This window comes from Ruditapes philippinarum, unplaced genomic scaffold (genome assembly GCF_026571515.1).
Source record: "Ruditapes philippinarum isolate M1 unplaced genomic scaffold, ASM2657151v2 ctg1451_1_1_1_1, whole genome shotgun sequence".
NCBI lineage: Eukaryota > Metazoa > Mollusca > Bivalvia > Venerida > Veneridae > Ruditapes > Ruditapes philippinarum.
Window position 1 is genome coordinate 123,195 of NW_026857524.1, and position 24,165 is coordinate 147,359.

The window sequence follows — 24,165 nt, forward strand, 5'->3', positions numbered from 1 at the left end:
CCTACGTAGGAGATAGAAAAGCCTAATTATGAGTTTATAACTCCTACGTAGGACTTTTTAACTCCTACGTAGAGGAACACATAAAATCTTACGTAGGAGTTATAAACTCCTACGTAGGACTTTTAAACTCCTACGTAGGACTTTAAAACTCCTAATTAGGTTTTTTTATCTCCTACCTAGGAGTTATAAAGTCCTACGTAGGACTTATAAAGTCGTACAGTACAGATCGCGCGGAATGTGCTTTTTTCGCGTTTCCGCGGAGGAACTTGAGAGGAAAATCGCGGAGAAACTCCGCAAACCTCCTTAAATCTCGGAGGCGTCTCGGAGACTGAATTTTGCCGATAGCAGTTGAAAGTGGCACAGTAATTGTCCTCCGAGATTCTCCAAGATATTTTTGTGCATTGGAACAAAATAATTATTGACTCGATAAAGTATCAAAATAAATGAGTATGCTTCTCTTTTTTTAAAATAAATTATGTTTACATTCTACTTTCGATTTAACTGACCTCCTTTTGAGCCATGTCTTTTCCCGTCAAATATCCGTACTTTTATCCGTATTTAATTCATGAATTTTAATGTGATTTTAATTTGATTTTCTTCTTTATTTTTAGGTACGGGTGATTTCATGTTGGTATACTTGATTTAGTTGAGTTGTTTTGCTTTTTTACCCCATGCCTTTTTTGTTCTACTTTTAAAGTGTTATAGTTATGCATGACCGTTAATTTTATGAGCATGTTTTTTAGCTTGCTCAGGGTGAGCTTTTAGGATCGATGAATGTCCGTCGTCCGTCCGGCCGTCCACAATTGCTTGTGAACACTCTAGCGGTCGCATTTTTGCCTCAATCATCATCAAACTTGGTCAGGATGCTTATCTAGTTGAAAGCTCGGATGAGTTCGAACATGGGTCATCTCAGATGAAAAACTAGGTCACAAGAGCTAAAAATAGAAAAACCTTGTGAACACTCTAGAGGTCACATTTTTGACCCAATCTTCATCAAACTTGGTCAGGATGTTTGTCTAGGTGATAGCTCGGATGAGTTCGAACATGGGTCATCTCGGATGAAAAAGTAGGTCACAGGAGCTATAAATAGAAAAACCTTGTGAACACTCTAGTGGTCACATTTTTGAACCAATCATCATCAAACTTGGTCAGAATGCTTGTCTAGTCAATTGCTTGGATGAGTTCGAACATGGGTCATCTCTGATGAAAAACTAGGTCACAGGAGCTAAAAATAGAAAAACCTTGTGAACACTCTAGTGGTCACATTTTTGACCCAATCATCATCAAACTTTGTCAGGATGCTTGTTTAGATAATAGCTCGGATGAGTTCGAATATGGGTCATCTCGGATGAAAAACTAGGTCACCGGAGCTATAAATAGAAAAACCTTGTTAACACTCTAGCGGTCACATTTTTGCATCAATCATCATCAAACTTGGTCAGGATGCTTATCTAGTTGATAGCTTGGATGAGTTCGAACATGGGTCATCTCGGATGAAAAAGTAGGTCACCGGAGCTAAAAATAGAAAAACCTTGTTAACACTTTAGCGGTCACATTTTTGCATCAATCATCATCAAACTTGATCAAGATGCTTGTCTAGGTAATAACTCGGATGAGTTCGAACATGGGTCATCTCGGATGAAAAACTAGGTCACAGGAGCTAAAAATAGAAAAACCTTGTTAACACTCTAGTGGCTACTGTTGTGATCCAAATATTCTGTTAATTGGTCTGAAAGTTTGTTTTGATGATTTCTAAGTCAAGATCGAACATGGGTCATCTTGGATGAAAAACTAGGTCACACCGCCCAAATATGGAAAAACCTTGTTAACATTCTAGTGGTCACATTTTCGACTCCATTATCATCAAACTTGGTCAGAATGCTTGTCTAGGTAATTGCTTGGATGAGTTCGAAATCGCATGTGAAACTAGGTCACCGGAGCTAAAAATAGAAAAATCTTGTTAACACTCTAGTTGCTACTGTTTTGATCCAAGTATCCTGGAAATTGGTCTGAAAGTTTGTTTTGATGATTTCTAGGTCAAGTTTGAATATGTGTCACCTGGGTAAAAAACTAGGTCGCACTGCTCAAATATGGATAATCCTTGTTAACACTGTAGTGGTCACATTTTTGACTCACCTGTCATGAGACTTGGTCAGAATGCTTGTCTAGGTAATTGTTTGGATGAGTTTGATAATTCAGGTGAGCGATCTAGGGCCATCATGGCCCTCTTGTTTCTTGTACGGATGTTTTTACCTTCATTTGACCGGTAAAGTTTTAGTTTTGTTCCCGTTTTTTACTTCACTGATTCCTTTTCTACCCTGAAAAATTGTTACTATACTCGTGTTTTTTTAAGCCGATGTTGAACAGTCTCGCATTTCAGACTTTGTATACATGTACATGTATGTAGATATAGAGTTCAGATAATGGATACGAGGCTCACTTAAAAACGTACAACATTTTTTTTCACTACTTTATTACCATTTATTAACATTATTACAGAAACTATCAATACATCAGTGTTTTTATACTTTTTTGCTTAGACATGAATATTAACATAAACATTTTCAAACAATACATACAGTATACAGTGTAACATTTATTATAAACACACAATGAAATGAAATATATACAGTGTCAGATTTATTTTCAAAAAAGTGAATTATTTACAGTGTTCGATCACTTAAAAACGTACAACATTTTTTTTCCACTACCATTTATTAACATTATTACAGAAACTTAATACATCAGATCATTAGTGTTTTTATACTTAATTGCTTAAAACATAAATATTAACATAAGACATTTTCAAACAAGACATACAGTAAACAGTGTAACATTTATTATAAACATACAATGAAAACATTTTGTAATTGAAATATATACAATGTCAGGTTTATTATCAAAAAAGTGATTGAATTATATACAGTGTTTTAATACATTATATACAGTATATGTACATGTAGTAATCCAACATTTTGAACGTGTTTTTGACTGTCTTTTTTTTACGTTTCCATTAACAGTTCAAATAGGTCAAGAATGATGAGAATGAGGCATTCTCATCAAGTTGACCCATCACATTTTCTTTGCCTTTTTCTTTCCTTCGTAACAGTTCATTGACTTTCGGTACAATACAGTCTTTGAATGATGCCTCCTGTTTATGTTCAGGGTAGTACCTGACCACATATTGGCGAACCAATGCCTTTCTTTCTCTGCACAGTTCTTTTTTTCCTAATTTCCCTCCCCCATACCAATTGAACTGGTGTTTGTAATTTCCAATACCAAAGAGTTCTGGGAATAACCTTTTAACTAAATTGGACGCAAAGTGTCCAGCATTGTTGCTATCACTTTTGATATTGTGTACCTCACTATCACTTAAAGAATAATCCGACGTAATAACTTCCTCAACTTCTTGGGCTGAAACATGGCATGGAGCACAATCATCTTTTGGACTTTCGTTAACCCTCACTGACATAGTGTCCACTTTGCTAGACAGTTGGTGAAAATCCGCACTTAATTTGCTTAATAGCAAGGACTGTCTCTCGACACTTTGAATCAACATCCTGTTGTCCTTGATAAGTTGGGAGTTCTGATTAACAAGTACGTTCACGGTAGAAAGAAGTTGTTGGAGGCTACTAATCCCACTCTGACGAAAAGCGCGTGGCGTCAATGGTGAAGACGGCTCTGATGAAACAGACGTTGTAGGCGTTGAAACTTCATGGCGAAGACGTGGTGTCGAAGGTGTAGGCTCCGATGAATTCACAACGGGCGTTGTTGGTGTAACTTCTTCCAGAGGCTCCGGTGACATCCCAACGGGCGTGGTTGGCGTAACAACTTCTTCAGGCAGAGACACATTCGAAGTGTTCTCTTCTGTCGAGGGTACTCTGGGGAGACACTCTGACGGCATAGTAAGACGGAGTGGTTTACACATTTTCTTTTTTGGTAATCCCCATGCAGAAGTGGCCTGAAATGAAATATACTTTTAAAATACTGCTTATATATAATGTCAACTTTTAAATGCATGTTGCGCTACGATCAGCCTCCAAGTTTTCTCGAAAAGTGTAGCTACTTGCTATTTAAAGCAGCACGCTTCCAGATTTTGCTAATTTTCATGAAAAGTATTTTATATATAATATTGTGAAATAACAAAAAAGAAGCATCATTCTACCTTTACTAAAATCGTAGTACGTAGTTCTCAAGTTTGATGTTAATGAAACTTTAATAAATGACTCATCTGGAGGCATGCAGGTTTAACAATCATGCATATAAATATTTATCACAACTCACTCACTTTTACGATCCCGTAAATTTGGTATTTGTAAAAGTCAAATTGCTATTCATTGAAATAAAAGGTAACTGCTTAATACATATAATAGGTCTGGTGCACTACAAAGTGCACTTATGAAGTGCCCTCCTAGTGCACTTTGTGTAACCTTTAGTGTGAACTCAACTGTTTGTTCACTAGAGGCACAAGTAAGTTAATATTATTGAACAATTAATTCTTTATGAAATTAGATCTCAATTAGATCTCAATCAATATCATTTATTTATTAAAGGTTTCCACTAGAACAATTTTATGGGATATCGAAATTGAAATACATGGGAAAAAGGAAGTTGTGTAAGGGTCATGTACACACCTTTCTTTTTTTCTGTTTCCCATCTTCTTCCAGCGTTGTTTTCATGGCTACATTACACTCGTCACTGGTACCCGCACTCAGGACTTCTGCTGTGGCTGCATCTTTTTTGGACATACCCCACTGAACCGTGTACGTCTTTCCAACCGTAATCTGTTAAAAAAAGATACACATATTGTAAAATATCGGACTGTTTATATTATATATATATATATATATATATTATAAAATTGGAAATTTCGAGAAATATTGGTGAAATTTTCACTGTATGAATTGAAAATGCAGTGAAACACTCACTGCTAATAGTGACATCTTTATTTTTATACCACTCAATGAAAAGTGAAGAATCTTGAATATCCTATATATATTATAATTTGAAAAAAAATTAACGGTGTGAAGTGGCAGCTTTCAATATGAATGGGTCTTTTCAAGCTTGTTTGGGTTTTACGGTTTATTTTTATTTCTGATATGTTTTGCTTGCATCGTTTCAATTATTTAATTTGAGCCGCATCACGACAAAACCAATATAATGGGTTTGCGACCAGCATGGACACAGACCAGCCTGCGCATCCGCGCAGTCTGATCAGGATCCATGCTGTTTGCTTACCAACTCTATTTACTTGTAATAGAGTTGAATTTTCCTATAGGTAGAGACATTTTAGATTTTGACATATTTTACAGACATTTGTTATTCATATGCAGCGATTATATTACATTAGATCTGAAATCTAAGTTACCGAGGAATTACAATATCGATCATTACCAAAATAAATGCCATCATGTTATATAATAGTTTCTCGTTGAAAAATTTTATGGCAAACCTTCAAAATATCCTAAACTGTTAAACCTAATGACATCAGATTAATGATCATGATTAATGCTTCATGGACGTAGTTCGAAATATTTGTTAAGCTTAATTTGCCAATGATATATGATCACAATATCAATTTTAAGAAATACATAAAACAATACATTAAATAATGTTCTCTTTAGCTTACCTTTTCGCCAGTGTCAAAAAACCCTGCTGTTCTCACTTGCAATTTCTTGTCACAATCATACCTTACTAGATAGTGAGAGTGTCTCTTTGTCACCTGGCGCACAGCCATACTTATCGGCACAAAGCACTTATTATTAAAACACTTTTAAATCCAAGTTTATCGATTTGAAACAAAATGACAAACACTTTTTCAACACTAGTATGTCCAAGTCCTTTGGAACAAATAATAACAAACACGAATATTTACTTTAGAAATGCACAATTATAGAAATACACTGTCAGAGATTAAAGCAGAATGAAGGAAGATATGAATGTTGTCGTATATAAGCAGCGTTGTCATTAACATTTTTTGCAGAAGGTTTGTTTTGAAATTGAGGCGGTCATTTCTGTCTTTATCATGCATAACAAAGAGTGTTTTCTTAATTTTGAGGCGGCCCATAATGCATTTGAGACAGGCATTTTGGCCTCCTGCCGCCTCTTAATGACAACCCTGTATAAGTGAGCTGTCTGTGACACGCAGTTCTCAAATTACTCTTACTCAAAGCTTTCTTGGTTCTAACTATGAAATCTTACCTTTGAAATTTCAACACCTTGCTTTAATTAACATATCTGTAGATGTAAAATCGGCGAGAAAAAAGGCAACGATGACAACCAGTACTCAAATTACATGTAATTAACACCTTTCTTTGTTTTTAAATATTCTTTGAAAATGTAACACCTCGCTTGATAATTGTCGTATTGAATACGAATTAAGTACAGATTTTTATTGCGCATTTGAACTAGACAAAAAGAGAAATATATTTATCACAAATATGTAAAGTATAGTATGGTTTATGTTAAATAGAACACAAAATCGCTATCCTTTTCACCTATCCTTTGCATACACACCTGAAAATAGAAATAATAATATAATACAATGTAATGGGACATCTTAAAATACTTGATAACATGTTTTGAATAATAACTTGTTAAGATAAAGTACAAGTGCCATGGTATCGATTATGTATTTACGACAATTTTTTGACGAACTAAATATGAAAAATAACAAAAATGCAACAAATAACGTACAACATTAATTTAGTAAAAAAGGAAAAACAGTAAAAAATAAATATGTAAGTACATTACTAATTTACCGATTAAATTATGGATTTTCTCGGAGAACCTCCGAGTTAGCGCTTTTACACTCTCTAAAACTCCGCGATACGCGTTGCAGTTGTATCTCCGCGATTTAGGGAGTTGATTCGCGGAGAAGCAGAGATTTCTCTTATACGTCGATCGCGGAGGAAGCATAAAAAATGTACATTCCGCGCGAGCTGTACTGTACGTAGGAGTTATTAACTCCTAATTAGGCTTTTTTAACTCCTACGTAGGAGTTATAAAGTCCTACGTAGGACTAATAAAGTCCTACGTAGGACTTTAAAACTCCTAATTAGGTTTTTATATCTCCTACTTAGGAGTTATAAAGTCCTACGTAGGACTTACAAAGTCCTTATAAACTCCTAATTAGGCTTTTTTATCTCCTATGTAGGAGTTATAAAGTCCTACGTAGGAGTTGCAAAGTCCTACGTAGGAGTTATCTTTTTAGCTCACCTGAGCTTGCTCAGGGTGAGCTTTTAGGATTGGTGAATGTCCGTCGTCCGTCCGTCCGTCGTACGTCCACAATTGCTTGTGAACACTCTAGCGGTCACATTTTTGCCTCTATCATCATCAAACTTGGTCAGGATGCTTATCTAGTTGAAAGCTCGGATGAGTTCGAACATGGGTCATCTGGGATGAAAAAGTAGGTCACCGGAGCTAAAAATAGAAAAACCTTGTGAACACTCTAGTGGTCACATTTTTGAACCAATCTTCATCAAACTTAGTCAGATTGCTTGTCTAGTCAATTGCTTGGATGAGTTTGAACATGGGTCATCTCTGATGAAAAACTAGGTCACAGGAGCTAAAAATAGAAAAACCTTATGAACACTCTAGTGGTCACATTTTTGATCCAATCATCATCAAACTTTGTCAGGATGCTTGTTTAGATAATAGCTCGGATGAGTTCGAATATGGGTCATCTCGGATGAAAAACTAGGTCACCGGAGCTATAAATAGAAAAACCTTGTTAACACTCTAGCGGTCACATTTTTGCATCAATCATCATCAAACTTGGTCAGGATGCTTATCTAGTTGATAGCTTGGATGAGTTCGAACATGGGTCATCTCGGATGAAAAAGTAGGTCACCGGAGCTAAAAATAGAAAAAACTTGTTAACACTCTAGCGGTCACATTTTTAGCTCGACTTTTCTATGAAAAGGGGAGCTATCCTACTCGCCCCGGCGTCGGCGTCGGCGTTAGCGTTGGCGTCACACCTTGGTTAAGTTTTTCGTACCACCCCACTTTATTTCAGAAGTATTACAAGTATGGCTTTGAAACTTACCATACTTGTTCACCATCATAACCTCCATCTACAGACAAGAGTACATAACTCTGTCAAGGTTTTTGACAGAATTATGGCCCTTTTTTGACTTAGAAAGTGTATTGAGCTTGGTTAAGTTTTTTGTACCACCTCACTTTATTTCAAAACCATTGGAGGTATTGCTTTGAAACTGACCATACTTGTTTACCATCACGACCTTCATCAACAGACAAGAGGACATAACTCTGTCAAGGTTTTTGACAGAATTATGCCCCTTTTTGACTTAGAAAATACATTGAATATGGGTAAAATCCACTTATTGCCTTAACCCTTTGAGATATTGCTTTGAAACTTTTAATGCTATTTCACATCATTACCCCATCTGTACGCAAGAGAAGGTAACTCTGTCAAGGATTTGTTTTAAAAATTAAGGCCTTTTATCGACTTAGAATCTTGGTTAAGTTTTTTAGTACCAGTCCACTTTTTGACTGAACTGTTTGAGATATTAATTTGAAAGTTGGAATACTTGTTTACAATCATGATTCCCAAACATGTCCAGGAGAAGGTAATTCTGTCAAAGATTTTATTTGAATTATGGCCCTTAACTGTCAATGTTTTGTATTATAGGCAAGCACTAAAAAACTTAAAAAATCTAAAAAAAATTCATTCCTATCCACTTGTTCACTTTACCATAAATTATGTCATATAAACATTGCTGTAATATTCAAGGGTATCAAACAACTAGTTATTTTTCTCTTTTTGTACTTGAAATTAAAATCAGTAGTATATGCATATTTCACATTTTATCTCGCCTATTTGATTGGTGGACAAGTTACACAATTCAGTAAAATAATTCTTCACTAAATATCTTAATGCTCATGGCCATTGTTCACTTTAAAAATACAGAGATTCTTGTATTGCCTTTTACTGCAAAAACTTTTTTTATTGGCAAGCAATAAAAAAGTCGAGCGCGCTGTCTTACGGACAGCTCTTGTTGCATCAATCATCATCAAACTTGGTCAAGATGCTTGTCTAGGTGATAGCTCGGATGAGTTTGAACATGGGTCATCTCGGATGAAAAAGTAGGTCATCGGAGCTATAAATAGAAAAACCTTGTTAACAATCAGTCATCATCAAACTTTGTCAAGATGTTTGTCTAGGTGATAGCTCGGATGAGTTCGAACATGGGTCATCTCGGATGAAAAAGTAGGTCACCGGAGCTAAAAATAGAAAAACCTTGTTAACACTCTAGCGGTCACATTTTTGCATCAATCATCATCAAACTTGGTCAAGATGCTTGTCTAGGTGATAGCTCGGATGAGTTTGAACATGGGTCATCTCGGATGAAAAAGTAGGTCACCGGAGCTAAAAATAGAAAAACCTTGTTAACACTCTAGTGGTCACAATTTTGACTCAATTGTCATCAAACTTGGTCAGGAAACTTGTCTAGGTCATTGCTGGGAATAAATCGAACATGGGACATCTCGGATGAAAAACTAGGTCACAGGAGCTAAAAATAGAAAAATCTTGTTAACACTCTAGTTGCTACTGTTTTGATCCAAGTATCCTGGAAATTGGTCTGAAAGTTTGTTTTGATGATTTCTAGGTCAAGTTTGAATATGTGTCACCTGGGTAAAAAACTAGGTCGCACTGCTCAAATATGGATAATCCTTGTTAACACTGTAGTGGTCACATTTTTGACTCACCTGTCATGAGACTTGGTCAGAATGCTTGTCTAGGTAATTGTTTGGATGAGTTTGATAAGTCAGGTGAGCGATCTAGGGCCATCATGGCCCTCTTGTTTTATAGAACATGTTAAATTGGCACCAGGACGCTTCTGTAAACTTCTGCAAAAAGCAACAATAGTCCGTTTAATTTGTGCATACTTCTGAAAAAATCATCATTTTCTAAATGTTCTTGTTTGTTGAAAAAATAAATTTTGAGTTAAAAAGTAAAGATAGTTTTGATATTTAAAATTATGCAAAATAACATGTAGAAATTTTAACTGAAACACGAAAAAACTGAAATTATACACCATTACCGTGATTTAAATGATGACAAACTGTTTTCAAAATGGCCCACCTATAATATATGTCTAGCCCATTTAAACTGATTTTGACTGAATATATCGTTGTTTCCTTGTGTCATACAGCGGAAAATACCTATATGTTTGTCAGCTTATGACAGTTTTGTACCATAAGTTTCATTTGTTGTTTTCTTTCTTGTTTCAAAGCGTTTAGTATCATGAACTAAATATAAGCACATTATTGTACACAAACAAACTGAAATAAATTCGGTATTTGAAAACTAATACATTATCAAATACAACATAAACATGTTACAAAACTTTATTATAAGTTACACATCAATTTAATAATAAATAAACATATTATTCACTTGTGTATCATTTTCATTATTTAAGAAAAGTTTTACTTTTGCCATATATTGTTTTTATTTCATGCAGTGCCAGTATCATTAATGAGTATAATATTCTAGTTAATAGTAGATCGACATGAAGTTTAATTATAATGACTAATGTGAAAGAATACTTTAAAAAAATAGCGGACCTAAAAATGTGTATGAAAATAGACGTTTGTTTGTTTGTTCAACTGACAATGGTACTTTCAAAATAGTTTTCCTAATAATCTAAATTAGATATAAGATTCTCCCAATAAACGTCTGTTTATTCACTGACGAAGAACATACTAGTTCAAAATCGATATATGAATAATAAATAATTGAATGTACGCGTGTGGTTGGTCTTATTGGAATCATATCAGTTATTTATGGAAATAATTCATACTTGGATAAAACAACAAGTACCACTAGACAGACATGTTAAATTACCGAATAGGGATAGGGGGCCATCTAACTGTAAACAGAACAAAAGAGAACAATAGAGTTCATTTCGTAACAATAGAGTGAGGGGGCCATTGGCCCTTTATTAAACAAAAGTAAATAACAAAAGAAATGGCCCCTTTTTCCATTTTAGCCGGTCTATATGTCCGTCCACTCTCACGGGACAGTAATAATGTGGCTAGAGGGACAATAGGTAACTGTTCTTTCTCTTTAATGAAATTCATTCCGTAATATTTTTTTGTGGCTATTTCCTTTTGTGTGGCTAAAAAGAACAATAGAGAGAAAAATAGAGTAGCAACATTATTACTGTCCTGTTAGAACATCCGTCCATCCGTTCTCATTTTGTGTCGCACGTAGCTCAAAAAGTATTTGACCTAGAGTCATGAAACTTTACAGGAATGTTGATCAGCATGTGAAGTTGTGCACCTAGGTATTTTCCACTGGATATATTTAGTATTTTTAGAGTTATTTCCCTTGACTTAGTAAAAATTTGCAATTATCAACTTGTGTCGCATGTAACTCAAAAAGTATTTGACCTAGAGTCTTGAAACCTTACAAGAATGTTGCTCAGCATGTGAATTTATGCACCTAGGGTTTCGCTTGTGGATTTATTCTGTTTTGTTAGAGTAATTGCCCTTGATTTAGTAAAAATTTGCAATTTTCAACTTGTGCCGCATGTTACTCAAAAAACATTAGACCTAGAGTCATGAAACTTTACAGGAATGTTGCTCAGCATGTGAAATTGTGCACCTGGGTTTTTTGTGTCGCCTTGAAAACGACGACATATTGGGGTTACTTTTGTCGGCGGCGTTGTTGTCGGTGTCGGCGTCCCCTTAAGCTTGTCCGGAGCATAAGTCAGTCATTATAAGTCACATTGACTTCAAACTTGGTATGCATGCTTCTTATAATGACCCAAAGTGCAGTGCACAAGAACCGGTACTCTGCACTTCTTAATTTTTGAGTTATTGCCCTTTGTTAATTTTCATACTTTATTTTTGTCCGGGCAATTTCTCATAAATTATAAAAGCTATAGACTTGAAACTTCATAGGATGATAGATCTTATTGATAAGAAGTGCAGTATTTAAGAACCAGTGCTCTGCACCTCTTATTTTTTTTGAGTTATTGCCCTTTGTTAATTTTCATACTTTATTTTTGTCCGGGCCATTTCTCCTAAAGTATAAAAGCTATGGACATGAAACTTCATAGGATGATAGATCTCATTAAGAAGAAGCGCAGTGCTTAAGAACTGGTACTCTGCATTTCTTATTTTTGGAGTTATTGCCCTTTGTTTATTTTCATACTTTATTTTTGTCTAGGCTATTTCTCCTAAAGTATAAAAGCTATGGACATGAAACTTCAAAGGATGATAGATCTCATTAAGAAGAAGTGCAGTGCTTAAGAACTGGTACTCTGCATTTCTTATTTTTTGAGTCATTGCACTTTGTAAATTTTCATACTTTATTTTTGTCCAGGCCATTTCTCATAAATTATAAAAGCTATAGACTTGAAACTTCATAGGATGATAGATCTTATTGATAAGAAGTGCAGTGCACAGAAACTGCTGCCCCGCATTGCTTATGTTTTGAGTTATTGCCCTTTGTTAATTTTCATATTTCATTTTTGCAATTTTCAACTTGTGTGGCACGTAACTCAAAAAGTAACGGTATATGACCTAGGTATGATTATTTCATAAATGAACAGCTAAAGAAAATTAAAACAAAACTAGAAATGTGTCCATAGGACACGGGTGCTCCCACACTCCACTGTTCGAAATTAGCAGTAGTCCTATAGCCCCTGACTACTAAATTTCTTCTCGGGCTACCAACTTTTCACAGTAACAAGCCCAACCAGGCTACTGTATTTTCAGAGGCAATATATAAACAACTGTTTTGAACAAATGAATCGTGCTAGTGAAATGTCTTTTGGGCTAGTGAATATTCCAATCTAGTAGTCCGACCAGCCTAGTGGATTCAAATCTGAATTTCTTACACTGCACACTCCACTGTTTTGTCAATCTTATGACTCTAGGTCAAATATTTTTTGGGCTACATGTGCCACAAAATGAAAAATAAAAATCTTTTACTAAGTAAAGAGCAAGACCTTTACAAATACTTAATAAATCCACAAGCAAACCTACATATGCTGACCAACATTCTTGTAAACTTTCAGGCCTTGTGAAATAAACTGAGTGTTGCCCCTGTCTAATGGTGGTTTTTGTTTTACTTATTAACCAGGTTTTCAATTTTGAAAATCCTGGTTATTAGATTGGGGTATGGCGGGCGGATGGGCGGGCGGGCGTCAAACGAAATTGTGTCCGCTCTGTAACTCTTCAACCCTTTGAAGAATTTTGATGAAACTTCAGACAAATGTTTACCACATCAAGATGACGTGCAGAACGCATGTTCCGCATGGCTGGCTCCAAGGTCAAGGTCACAGTGACATTAACATTGAAAATCCTGTCCGCTCTGTAACTCTTCAACCCTTTGAAGAATTTTGATGAAACTTCAGACAAATGTTTACCACATCAAGATGACGTGCAGAACGCATGTTCCGCATGGCTGGCTCCAAGGTCAAGGTCACAGTGACATTAACATTGAAAATCCTGTCCGCTCTGTAACTCTTCAACCCTTTGAAGAATTTTGATGAAACTTCAGACAAATGTTTACCACATCAAGATGACGTGCAGAACGCATGTTCCGCATGGCTGGCTCCAAGGTCAAGGTCACAGTGACATTAACATTGAAAATCCTGTCCGCTCTGTAACTCTTCAACCCTTTGAAGAATTTTGATGAAACTTCAGACAAATGTTTACCACATCAAGATGACGTGCAGAACGCATGTTCCGCATGGCTGGCTCCAAGGTCAAGGTCACAGTGACATTAACATTGAAAATCCTGTCCGCTCTGTAACTCTTCAACCCTTTGAAGAATTTTGATGAAACTTCAGACAAATGTTTACCACATCAAGATGACGTGCAGAACGCATGTTCCGCATGGCTGGCTCCAAGGTCAAGGTCACAGTGACATTAACATTGAAAATCCTGTCCGCTCTGTAACTCTTCAACCCTTTGAAGAATTTTGATGAAACTTCAGACAAATGTTTACCACATCAAGATGACGTGCAGAACGCATGTTCCGCATGGCTGGCTCCAAGGTCAAGGTCACAGTGACATTAACATTGAAAATCCTGTTTACATGATTTTAACTTGATTTGGCAGTCAAAGGTCATATCATCTTTGGAGGTAATTTAAAAAAGATATGATATATTATTTCATGTCTACTTTGTAACTTGTTTTTCATTATACAGAATTATCAATATAATTATAGTGAACAAATTCTTCTGTGCTGAACTCGTCCTACATTTCTCAACGGATTTTGTTCAAACTTTCACAGAAGCTTTGTCATCAAGCACCCTGGCACATATTGTCGGGGTTTTGTGATTGGATAGTTTTTGACCTAATTATGGCCCTTTGTTTTTTTCCTTATACATAATATAATAGTGAACACTTCTTCAGTGGCAATTCCTCCTACATTATTCATGTTTTACATTGCACATAGTTACATTGTTTGTTGCTTGTATTTGTATTTCAAATACAACATATTTATCTACAATGGTGATAATTGAAAACCTGGTTTCATGGCATTGCCATGTTTCTTGTTTTGTTTATAGTGCAAACACTGAAAAAAGTCATGCTTGTTGTAATGTAAAACAGAATAATTTTCATGTCAAAATAATCATTTATGATGTCTTATATTTTTAGATTATACCTGACTATGGAGAATGTGAACAGGCTTAAAAAAAGTTTTGAAGAGGGATGTTTATCATCAGCTGCAATAGAAGCTATTAAGAGAGATTGTATTCAAAAAGCTGCAGAGGTGAAAAATTATAATGCTTCCTTTTACTTAAAGTTTTTGTTCAGACTGCACATTAAGATTATACATTTTTAAAAATATACCATTTAACTAGTATTAGCAATCAAAATAGTAAGGGTCAGGAAAACAATTCATTTACCTTAATAGGTTTTACAAGTCCAGAAATGTTTTACTTTTAAAGTGATAAAAAGTAAAAAATTAATGTGATTAGACAGATATTTTTGTAATTCTATTCCCTGGATTTAGGATTACTTGGTTGTTTCAATAAAAATAAAGTTATTTCATTTTCAAAAAATAAAATAAAATTTCAATTTATGAGCATAATTCAAATACAACTAGCCCAAGGCTAGATGCTCGCTACTGCTAAACTTTAAATTCACAAACTGTAGTAAAAGCAGTAATTGAGCTTTAATGGAGTACCCTAATCTAGATGCTGAATACATCATACCATGTTTAGATATTCGGTTAATTTGAAATATTCGTACTATATGCAAATATAATCTTTTAAACTAGATATGTTGAACATTTCATTCATTTAATATAATTATACATGGACTTATATTTTTATTTAAGAAATCATTGTTTTAAAATTCATTATACATGTAGTCTCTGCATGTCTCTTAACTGGAATAAAATTTTATTGCAAAAATAAACATTTATTAGCATGGTAAATACATGCGTTGTACTTAGTTTGTTCTTATTTGTTTTTGCATTAGAATTGTAGAAACAACCATATTTGAACAAGGAAACAAAATTCTGTTTGGATAATTTCTTGTTTTTGCATTTAGGAGCTGGAGTATCACATTGCTAGACTTCAGAGTGACCTTTCACAGCTACAAGATTTTCTAGGATCTTTACAATATTTGGTGAAGCACAATAATGGTTGTGTGTCTGATCTCTTTGATCAAGGTCTGCTTGATTTGATTAAAGGTAAGAAGTTATTAGTTGTGTACATAAAAAATAAACACTTGCTTGTCTCCATGATTGTTAGTTCAAGACCTATAGTATAGGGGTCACAACCACGTTTCCTCTTATGACACCAATACTTGATAGTGGTTAGTTCTTGCGGTAAATTAAATACTGTCTTTTTGAATTTACAAGTTCAATGAATTAAAGTTAAAAGTGATTTTTATATAAAAGTATTTTCAAAATATGTCTATTGCTTTTGACTCAACAAATTTCATTCATTGTTTTCCAAAATACAATATAGATAAATGCTCAGTATTTTCCAATATTTTGAACTGTCTTAGAACTCTTGCCAAATGTTTGAGGTCACTGAATCCCTTGCCCTTCAATCCTATGGGTACTAATCCCGTAGGGGGCTATAGATTCTTTAAAATAAAGAAGATATAATCTAGTTAGCTTACTGAAGGTCAGTGGTTGTAGTTTCCTTTCATCTGAATAGCACCTGAAGTCCAGTATAAGTATGCTCATTACACAGAATTTATTGATAAAATCATTTAATTGAATTATCACATTCTATAAAGTTAATTATGGAGAATTAATTCAACTTTGAAATTTCAGTTGTTTTTGAGCAAGTCCTTGGAAGAATAGTGAGGGACGGGCCATCAGAGACCCTACTATCTACAATTGAACTATGTACAGAAACAGCAAATGTAATACATTATGACATATTTGTAAAAATTCCTTCAAGAAAAAAAAAAATGAAACGAAAAAAAATGCAATAATATAAAAAAAAACATAAATAGATTTTTGATTTTATATAAGTGCATATGTACTGCTATATCCAGTGTGATTTTCAACAAAACTAATTTGTAATGTTTAAGTTCAAATTCAACTATGGCAGTTAGAATAATTTCAACATGGGAATGTATAATTATAAAACATATAGCTGTGTAATTAACACCTGTCCAGAGATTGAAAATTTCACTCGTCCGCTACTAATTACGAGTAGAATTTAAGAGATTTTGATGCAGGAGGAGTAGAAAAGTGTTGCCTGCACACTAGAATAAGAAGCCACTCTTCCTGCAGGACGAGTGACTCTGAAAATATTTTTTGATGCCTGCTGTCATAAAAGTTGATCGGCAATCATCGTTGTGGCTAGATTCCACGTGTATATCCAGTAACGCCGGAATGTGAAAATAACGCAAGATTCACGTAATAGGTAACGCAGAATTGTGCAATAAGTGGCGGATACCTCAATTTTCTTAAATCACCAGAAGTTTATGTCACTTGTCTACTGAAAATCGAAATTATACGGTATAATATACATTGTTGTACTTATAAGAGCCGACAAAAAGCCAAAATCTCGCTCAAAACGGTGGTCAAGCCATCATTTTCACAAATGATTTTGAAAAGTAAACAATTTTGTGGAAATAATCTTGATGAGGGATAAAGAGTAATGTCTTCGTAGCCGTATGCGGCTATTCCTTTTTTTCTGTTCGGTAAAATAAAAAATATATTGGCCAGTTTACTTACTGCGTTGGAAATCCTGTCAAGTATCTGCCATTTATTGCACAATTCTGCATTACTTATTGCACGAATCATGCGTTATTTTCACATTCCGGCATTACTGTATATACACGGTGGATAAGGCTACTGTCAAATTAATCAAAGTACTTTCGACTTATTTATGGTAATATCTTATAGAATTTTTCTTTACAACCATATAAAAGCTTTGAGAAAATTGACTAATCGAAGTTCAACACAAAGTCATAGTCTTTCTACTATATATATAAAAAAAATAGAGGAAACAGTAGCATAATCATTATTACAAATGACAACTTTTTGACAAAGACATTTGTTGCATTGTATAGAAGGAAAACTTTACAGTAAACAATGCTTGTTCAGACTCTATTCTTTATTTACCAATAAACAAAAAGGCAGCATGGTAAAAATTTCTTTTTCTAAAGGTACTTGCTGATGCAAACTCCAAGGGTATGAAAATGTTTTATATCATGTTGTGTTCAGTTTTTCTTTTGAGTTAAAACAATGTTTAATATGGTTAGAACTTTTTGTTAATGATTTATGTTGATTTAATTTGTTAATTCCTATTATTTACTGTTTTTACTTTGCACAATAGTGTTTGAGGTGTGTTTCCAGTATATTAAAGTTTACACCAGATACAGAAGATAACAAACTTATGACTTTAAAATCCATCCTTTAAAAATCAGACCTAGTTTTATTGTTTAAAAAATGTTGTAAATAAGTTAATCTGTACAGCTGTTTGATCTACGTCTATCATAGGTTTTAAATGGTAATTATATGATTTTTTTTTCAAAATACTTGCTCTTGACTATTCTAAATAAGCATGTGTTTATTTTTGCCATTGTTTTTATTAATTAAAATTTTCTGTATAATACAAAGAACTTGCAATTTGATGTTTAAAATTACTCACTCAGGCAGTTATATTTTTCACTTGTAATATAAATTCACTTCAACAAGTTATATAATAAATTTTATTTCAGCTAAAGCAAATGTTGTTCTTGAGTTGTGTCCAAATTTTCTTGACCTCCTTCAAGTGCCTATGCTAGGATTCCAAACAAGATTAGAGGTAAGTAAGTGGGAGAAAAGTTCTTGTCACAATAAGGAAAGTCACTTATCTACACATTATTATCAATTTATAAAATTTTACAAGTTTGTATCAGAATAATTTCTGATAAACATAACAGTAAATGCTCACCATACATTTGATTTAGTATTTTTCTAACTCTCACTGACAATGACTATTAAGTAAATGTTTTTTTTTAAGAATAATCAACACAATTGAAAAACAGTGTAAAAGTTAATTGAAAAAAAAATTTTTAGATGATTTTCAAAACCCCAGGTGGTCAATTCATGTTTTGAAATGAAAAATTAATGGTTTAGTTTTAATAAAAATTATAAATTAATGCTTTAAAAAAGACATTTTCTGGTCTTCAACCCCCGGGTAAAAAAGTTATTTCCCCCCACTCTATGATTATTGCCCTTTCTTCGGGGACAAAACCCTTTTCACTTTTTTTAAAAAATTTTGTTTATTTTTAAAATTGATTAAAAAAAGTTCTGCGCTTTCAAGTTGAAACAATGTGCTTTTTGTGGTTTAATTAGATATATATCTCTTATTCACAAGAGTAACAATTGAGAATAAAGTAATAGAGAAGTTTGCTTTCCTTCAACAGGTACTGAAGTCAACAAATATTCTCCTAGAACAATGTCCAACTGGTGTGAAAGAAATGTTACTGAAAAATTCAGATAATGGAGAAAAAATGTATGTACAATCATACTCCTACCGTTGATATAAATATATACATATATGTTGATCATTTTGTTTCAGTAACTTTTCCAATACAAATGATGCTTGTCCCTGTAATTGTATATACATATATGGTACTTAAATCAAGCAATCAATCAAACAATTAATCAGTCAGCCAACCAATGGATGAGTTAATTAATATACATAAACATATAAACTCTCTCTACAGCACTTTCTTATTGCTAATTTGATAAAATGCTATGTTTTCATTCTAATTATTGACACAATACTTTCTTGTAGTTCTGACTTCATTGTTGTTTTGTTAAGGAACACAAGTTGAATGTTTACTGGCAGAAAGTTGTTGTTAACTAGCATTGAAAAAAGTCTTTATATTGAATTTTATACTCTACTGTTAAACAATTATGGCTGGTACTAAGATATGCTAATTATGGAAGCAGATATGCTGATTTAAGTAAGCTGATAGTGGAGATAGCATTGCATTATCATATTAAACATCCATTCAAGATTTATTGAGGTGAAAGTGAATGTAAAATGTTTCTATTATCTGTTAGACGGTTTCAGAATTAAGTTATTCATTTAATTCTTGTTCTTTTCACAGATCTGACCTAGTGGATTTGGTAAAGACAGTGGGAGGTATTACATTTTCATTTATAATAGTAGGCAGTTACATAGAAAAATTACAAAAGGCTGCTTCAATATGATATCATGAATAAAAACACAGGAATTATTTGCTCTATATGCATGGTGTTATAGTTGACATTGAGACTGAACCTTTGAACAGAGTACAAGTGTTTTGAGTTTGTCATTTTTTTGAAAAGCGGGATTTTGATAATTCTTTAATCATGTTTTAAATATGTTATTATATTTTTAAATTTAAAAGCTGGATGATTTTTGATTCTTTGAAAACTTAGACGTTGGATTTGTCAAAACCCTAAAACAATGATAGTGGGTCACCCCTTTGGTTTTTAATTCATTAAAAATTTTAAAGTTTTGTTTTGGTTTTTTATTAAAAAAGGGTATTTACAAAGTGAAATTTTAAAAATTGTTTGATAATTTTTATCTGGGTTTAAATTTTTAATTTTTAAAAATTTTTGGAGAAAATTCTCCCTTATAACAGTTTTTTGTTCTATTAAAGGCAAGTTGTAAAGATAAATGTATTGGCAATTCTGTGTCTTATATTTGGATCAAGGGGCACATTGTTGTTTTTCTGCACCAACTATGTGAACATTTCATGGTTTCAGCTTGAGTTATAAACCCAGCACTATTACCTTATCAGGCTATGAGATCTTTTGTGCAGATCTAGGATTGAATTTTGATTTGTAAAAGAGTTGAATGAACCAGTTTTTATTCCAATGAAAAAAACAACTTCAATATATATGTCCATATTTATATTCATATATACGAATCACAATTTGTTTCACTGTCTTGAAATTGATGCAGATGTTTTAAATGAATTACTGTATTTTTTATTTCATTTGCAGATTATGAGTTTCAAGTTGGAATTATTGAATGTCTTATGCGACTATTCCCAAGGAAAAGTCGACCTCAATTTGCCTCCAAGTTTTTCTCAGATAAAGACATGCTGGAGCAATTTTTGGCAATAAAAGATAAGGATTTTGAAACAGTAAATGTTTTTCTTTACATTGCTTCTTTTTAAAAATATTTAAAGGAGAAAGTTTGAGAAAGTAAATACTAAAATTAGTGCTGCTTCATAATTTTTCAAAAACTTACTATTCTTAGGACCTATAGGATGTGTGTCTCAGTAGACCTAGTAACTTAATATTATTTGGCTACTTGTTTATTTATTCTTCAATGATACAGTGAAATAGAAACAAACAAAAAAGATTCAACAGGCCATATCTCCCTGTATACTTTAGATAAAAATGCTCTGACAAGTTTTAAGGATTTATCTCCCCTTGAACTTAGAATTTTCCTTAAAAAATAATATTTTTAACTGTTACTTCTTTATTTCTTAAGGGATCAATTTCCTACTTCAAATATATGTTCCTTATCATCATCATCCACATCTTATGTGACAAGGTTCATAACTCTAGCACCAATATTTTCAGATTTATCTCCCCTTGAACTTAGAATTTTCCTTAAAAATACTATTTTTTACTGTTACTTCTTTATTTCTAAGGGAACAACTTCATACTTCAAATATATGTTCCTTATCATCAACCACATCTCATGTGACAAGATTCATAACTCTAGCACCAATATTTTCAGATTAATCTCCCTTTGAACTTAGAATTTTCCTTAAAAAAATACTATTTTTTACTGTTACTCTTTATTTCTAAGGGAACAACTTCATACTTCAAATATATGTTCCTTATCATTAACCACATGTTATGTGACAAGGTTCATAACTCTAGCACCAATATTGCAAGAATATCTCCCCATAAACTTTGATTTTTTTTATGTGAAAAGTTTTATTTTTTACTGTAACTTCTTTAGTTTTAAAGGTATCTACCTCAAACTTCAAATACTTATTCCTTGTCATCAATTACATTATTACTAATTCATTATGTGACAAGGTTCATAACTATTGAAGCTATAGTTTCAAATTTATGTCTTTTTGAACTTGGGATTTTCTTTAAGAAATAGTATAACTTTTTTACTTTTAAGGTATCTACTTCAAACTTCAAATATATATTTTAATCATTACACACATGTTGTGTGACAAGGTTCATAACTCTAACATGACTATTTCTAGAATTATTCCCCCTTGAACTTGGAATTTATGTTAACAATTGTTATTTTTTTACTATAACTACATAATTGATTTTTCTTTCATAGTTTTGTTTTCCTAACTGTGTCCAGTTTTTTATTAGTCGAGCTTTGCTGTCTCCTGTGACAGCTCTTGTTTATATTGTCATTACTTCAGTCAAATGTATAAGTTTGTTATATTGCAGGACTGCAGGTTATTCCTCAACTCCATAAATGCAAAGTCTGAGGACCCAAGCAAAGGGTATGATTCTGTTTATTTATATCTATATCAGCTAGAGTGTTAAGGACACTGCCTATCTTTGTGATTTGTCACAACAGATAACAGTCCTGGGCAGCGTTTTACTAACGTACTTACGCCTAAGATTTACGTAAGTTTTAACTTACGTCTGATTTTTTTACGTAAAGGCGTTTTACTAAAAATTTGCGTAAGTAAGAATTTCGTAAGTTTTTACGTATAGTTACGCTTAAAATTTGATTTGACCTAAAACTTACGTAAATAAGACTGACATCATCTATGAATAAATGGCAGAGCAGGAAAGCGAAAATTTTAGAGGCGGATGTGATTTGTAAATATATTTAAATGGGGAAAAGCGACTCAAAGTCTAAGTAAGGAAAAGGGTAATGTAGCTTTACGGGCCTATTAAAAATTATATTTAATAAAAAAACATATTTAAAAAAGTACGAATATGGAAGTCTTCCTATCAGCTTTAATGTCTTTTAATTACTGTCTTCTTCTCCATATTGGTACCCCATACCGCCCTTAGTCGTGATTGACCTCAACCCAAAGTATTATAAATCAGTTATTTATGTTTGTTTATGTTGTGTTTTTTATTATTTCAACTTCACGAGCTTTTGATGCTATATGTATGATTTATTGAGAATTTTATAAATGACATATAATATTGATTGGAAAACTCAGAAAAGTTTCTCATTATATACTTTTAAATTAAAAATATTGAGAAATATGAATAAAATGGATATTTTCATTTTCCGTTATTTTCACTACTGTGAAGCATATTTTCCATATTTTCACAGGTTGTCTTGCTGGCGCTTAAAATCAGCCAGTATTAAAAATTGGAGGGAAATTCTTTTTAATTTGGATGTCAGAAAAAAGAAAAATGTTATATAATAAACAGAAAAATTCAAGTTCTTTCTATAATTTACAGGATTTTTTTCATCTTGTGGTATCGAAAAAAATCATATATCACTCATGGCTAACGTCTCTCATAAAATATTTATTTTCATACCAATCGATGAAAATAAATCCTGTATTTATAGTAAAAACTTGAATATCCTCTATATATGTTTATTAAATAGTATGATTTGAAATGTACATGAAATTATCTGTTGCAAATGTTTTTTTATTGCAAATATTCAGATATCATTACTTCACTAAGATAAAATCGTGAATATCTTTTGTTTGCATGTTGGCGTTTTTGTGTCATCTTTCTTACGCATATTTTAGGCATGTTTCAGCGTAAAATCTTTAAAAATCAAAGGGTTTTTCTTTACTTGAATAGACATAAAAATAAATAAAAAATAAATAAAATAAAATAAAAATAAATAAATAGAAATAAAAATATATTTTAATTAAATGTTGGCTGTGTGAAAAAGCTTAAATAGTTTCATTATAAAAATGAAGAAAAAATCCACATTTTCACTTGCGGACATAACAGTTTTTTTTACTTCTCAAAACAAACTAAAACCCTTTCAATATCTTCCATGATGGGTCATATTTGCGGGGGGTTCCCTTTCTACGTTCTATTTAAATGTAAATTTAAATTCGGGAGAAACCCCCTTTGTTGATGGAATGGCCGTTGGGCACAATTTATGCCCTTAAAATACGAATTCCCGCAACATTCATGTGAGAGTCTGAAAGTTCCGGTAGATACTACGACAGAAAATACCAGTTTGCCTTTTTTTTCCAAAAATTGTTTTGCGCGGTTATTAAATATTACTAAAACGCCCCCTTTATGGATTATTCTGAAAAGTCTTTTTTTCAAGAGTTACGCCACAGCACTTTATTTTTAACACAAGTTTAAGAAAAAACTTACGAACGTTTTGTGAAACACACTTACGATTTACGTAAGTTTAAACATAAGCGTAAAGATACGAAAATACTTACGAAATACTTACCCAATGTTAGTAAAACGCTGCCCTGTAGATTGTGATTTAATAAAAAAATGTTTGATCCATGTTTAGCATTAACTTGTAGGTTTATTTTGTGCCTTATATAACGATGCATGCTATGTAATGATAGAACAATTAGTTATCTATATATTTATTATATAGTGGTAAAGAAGATAATAATCCAGGTGATTGTTTTATGTGATATATGCATGGTTATAAATGTGTTTTAAAGCAGCATGTCTGTAAAGTGTATGAAGAAAATAATTTACACATTACAAAAATGTGGTCAAATATGCAAAAATATCCCTTACTGCATTAGTCTCGCTGTAGAATA

General features: G+C 33.0%; 2 protein-coding genes across 2 annotated transcripts in view; one reads left to right on the plus strand and one right to left on the minus strand.

Moving 5' to 3' along the window:
* LOC132750062 (synaptonemal complex protein 2-like) overlaps positions 1-24,165 on the plus strand; it is a 32,890-nt gene that overhangs the window by 7,210 nt on the left and 1,515 nt on the right. The window contains exons 2-10 of the mRNA XM_060740002.1: positions 14,647-14,761; positions 15,547-15,688; positions 16,283-16,374; positions 17,632-17,656; positions 18,187-18,272; positions 18,877-18,965; positions 19,570-19,604; positions 20,453-20,595; positions 21,887-21,952. Of these exons, the coding sequence (XP_060595985.1) occupies positions 14,660-14,761; positions 15,547-15,688; positions 16,283-16,374; positions 17,632-17,656; positions 18,187-18,272; positions 18,877-18,965; positions 19,570-19,604; positions 20,453-20,595; positions 21,887-21,952 (780 nt within the window). The 5' untranslated portion in view covers positions 14,647-14,659. The remainder of the gene's footprint in view (positions 1-14,646; positions 14,762-15,546; positions 15,689-16,282; positions 16,375-17,631; positions 17,657-18,186; positions 18,273-18,876; positions 18,966-19,569; positions 19,605-20,452; positions 20,596-21,886; positions 21,953-24,165) is intronic.
* LOC132750056 (uncharacterized) lies at positions 2,012-6,946 on the minus strand. The gene is made up of 3 exons (XM_060739996.1): positions 5,630-6,946; positions 4,635-4,784; positions 2,012-3,961 (listed from the first exon to the last, which is right to left on the minus strand). Exons 1-3 carry the CDS (start codon positions 5,735-5,737, stop codon positions 3,014-3,016), a joined length of 1,206 nt encoding a protein of 401 aa, XP_060595979.1. The 5' UTR covers positions 5,738-6,946; the 3' UTR covers positions 2,012-3,013.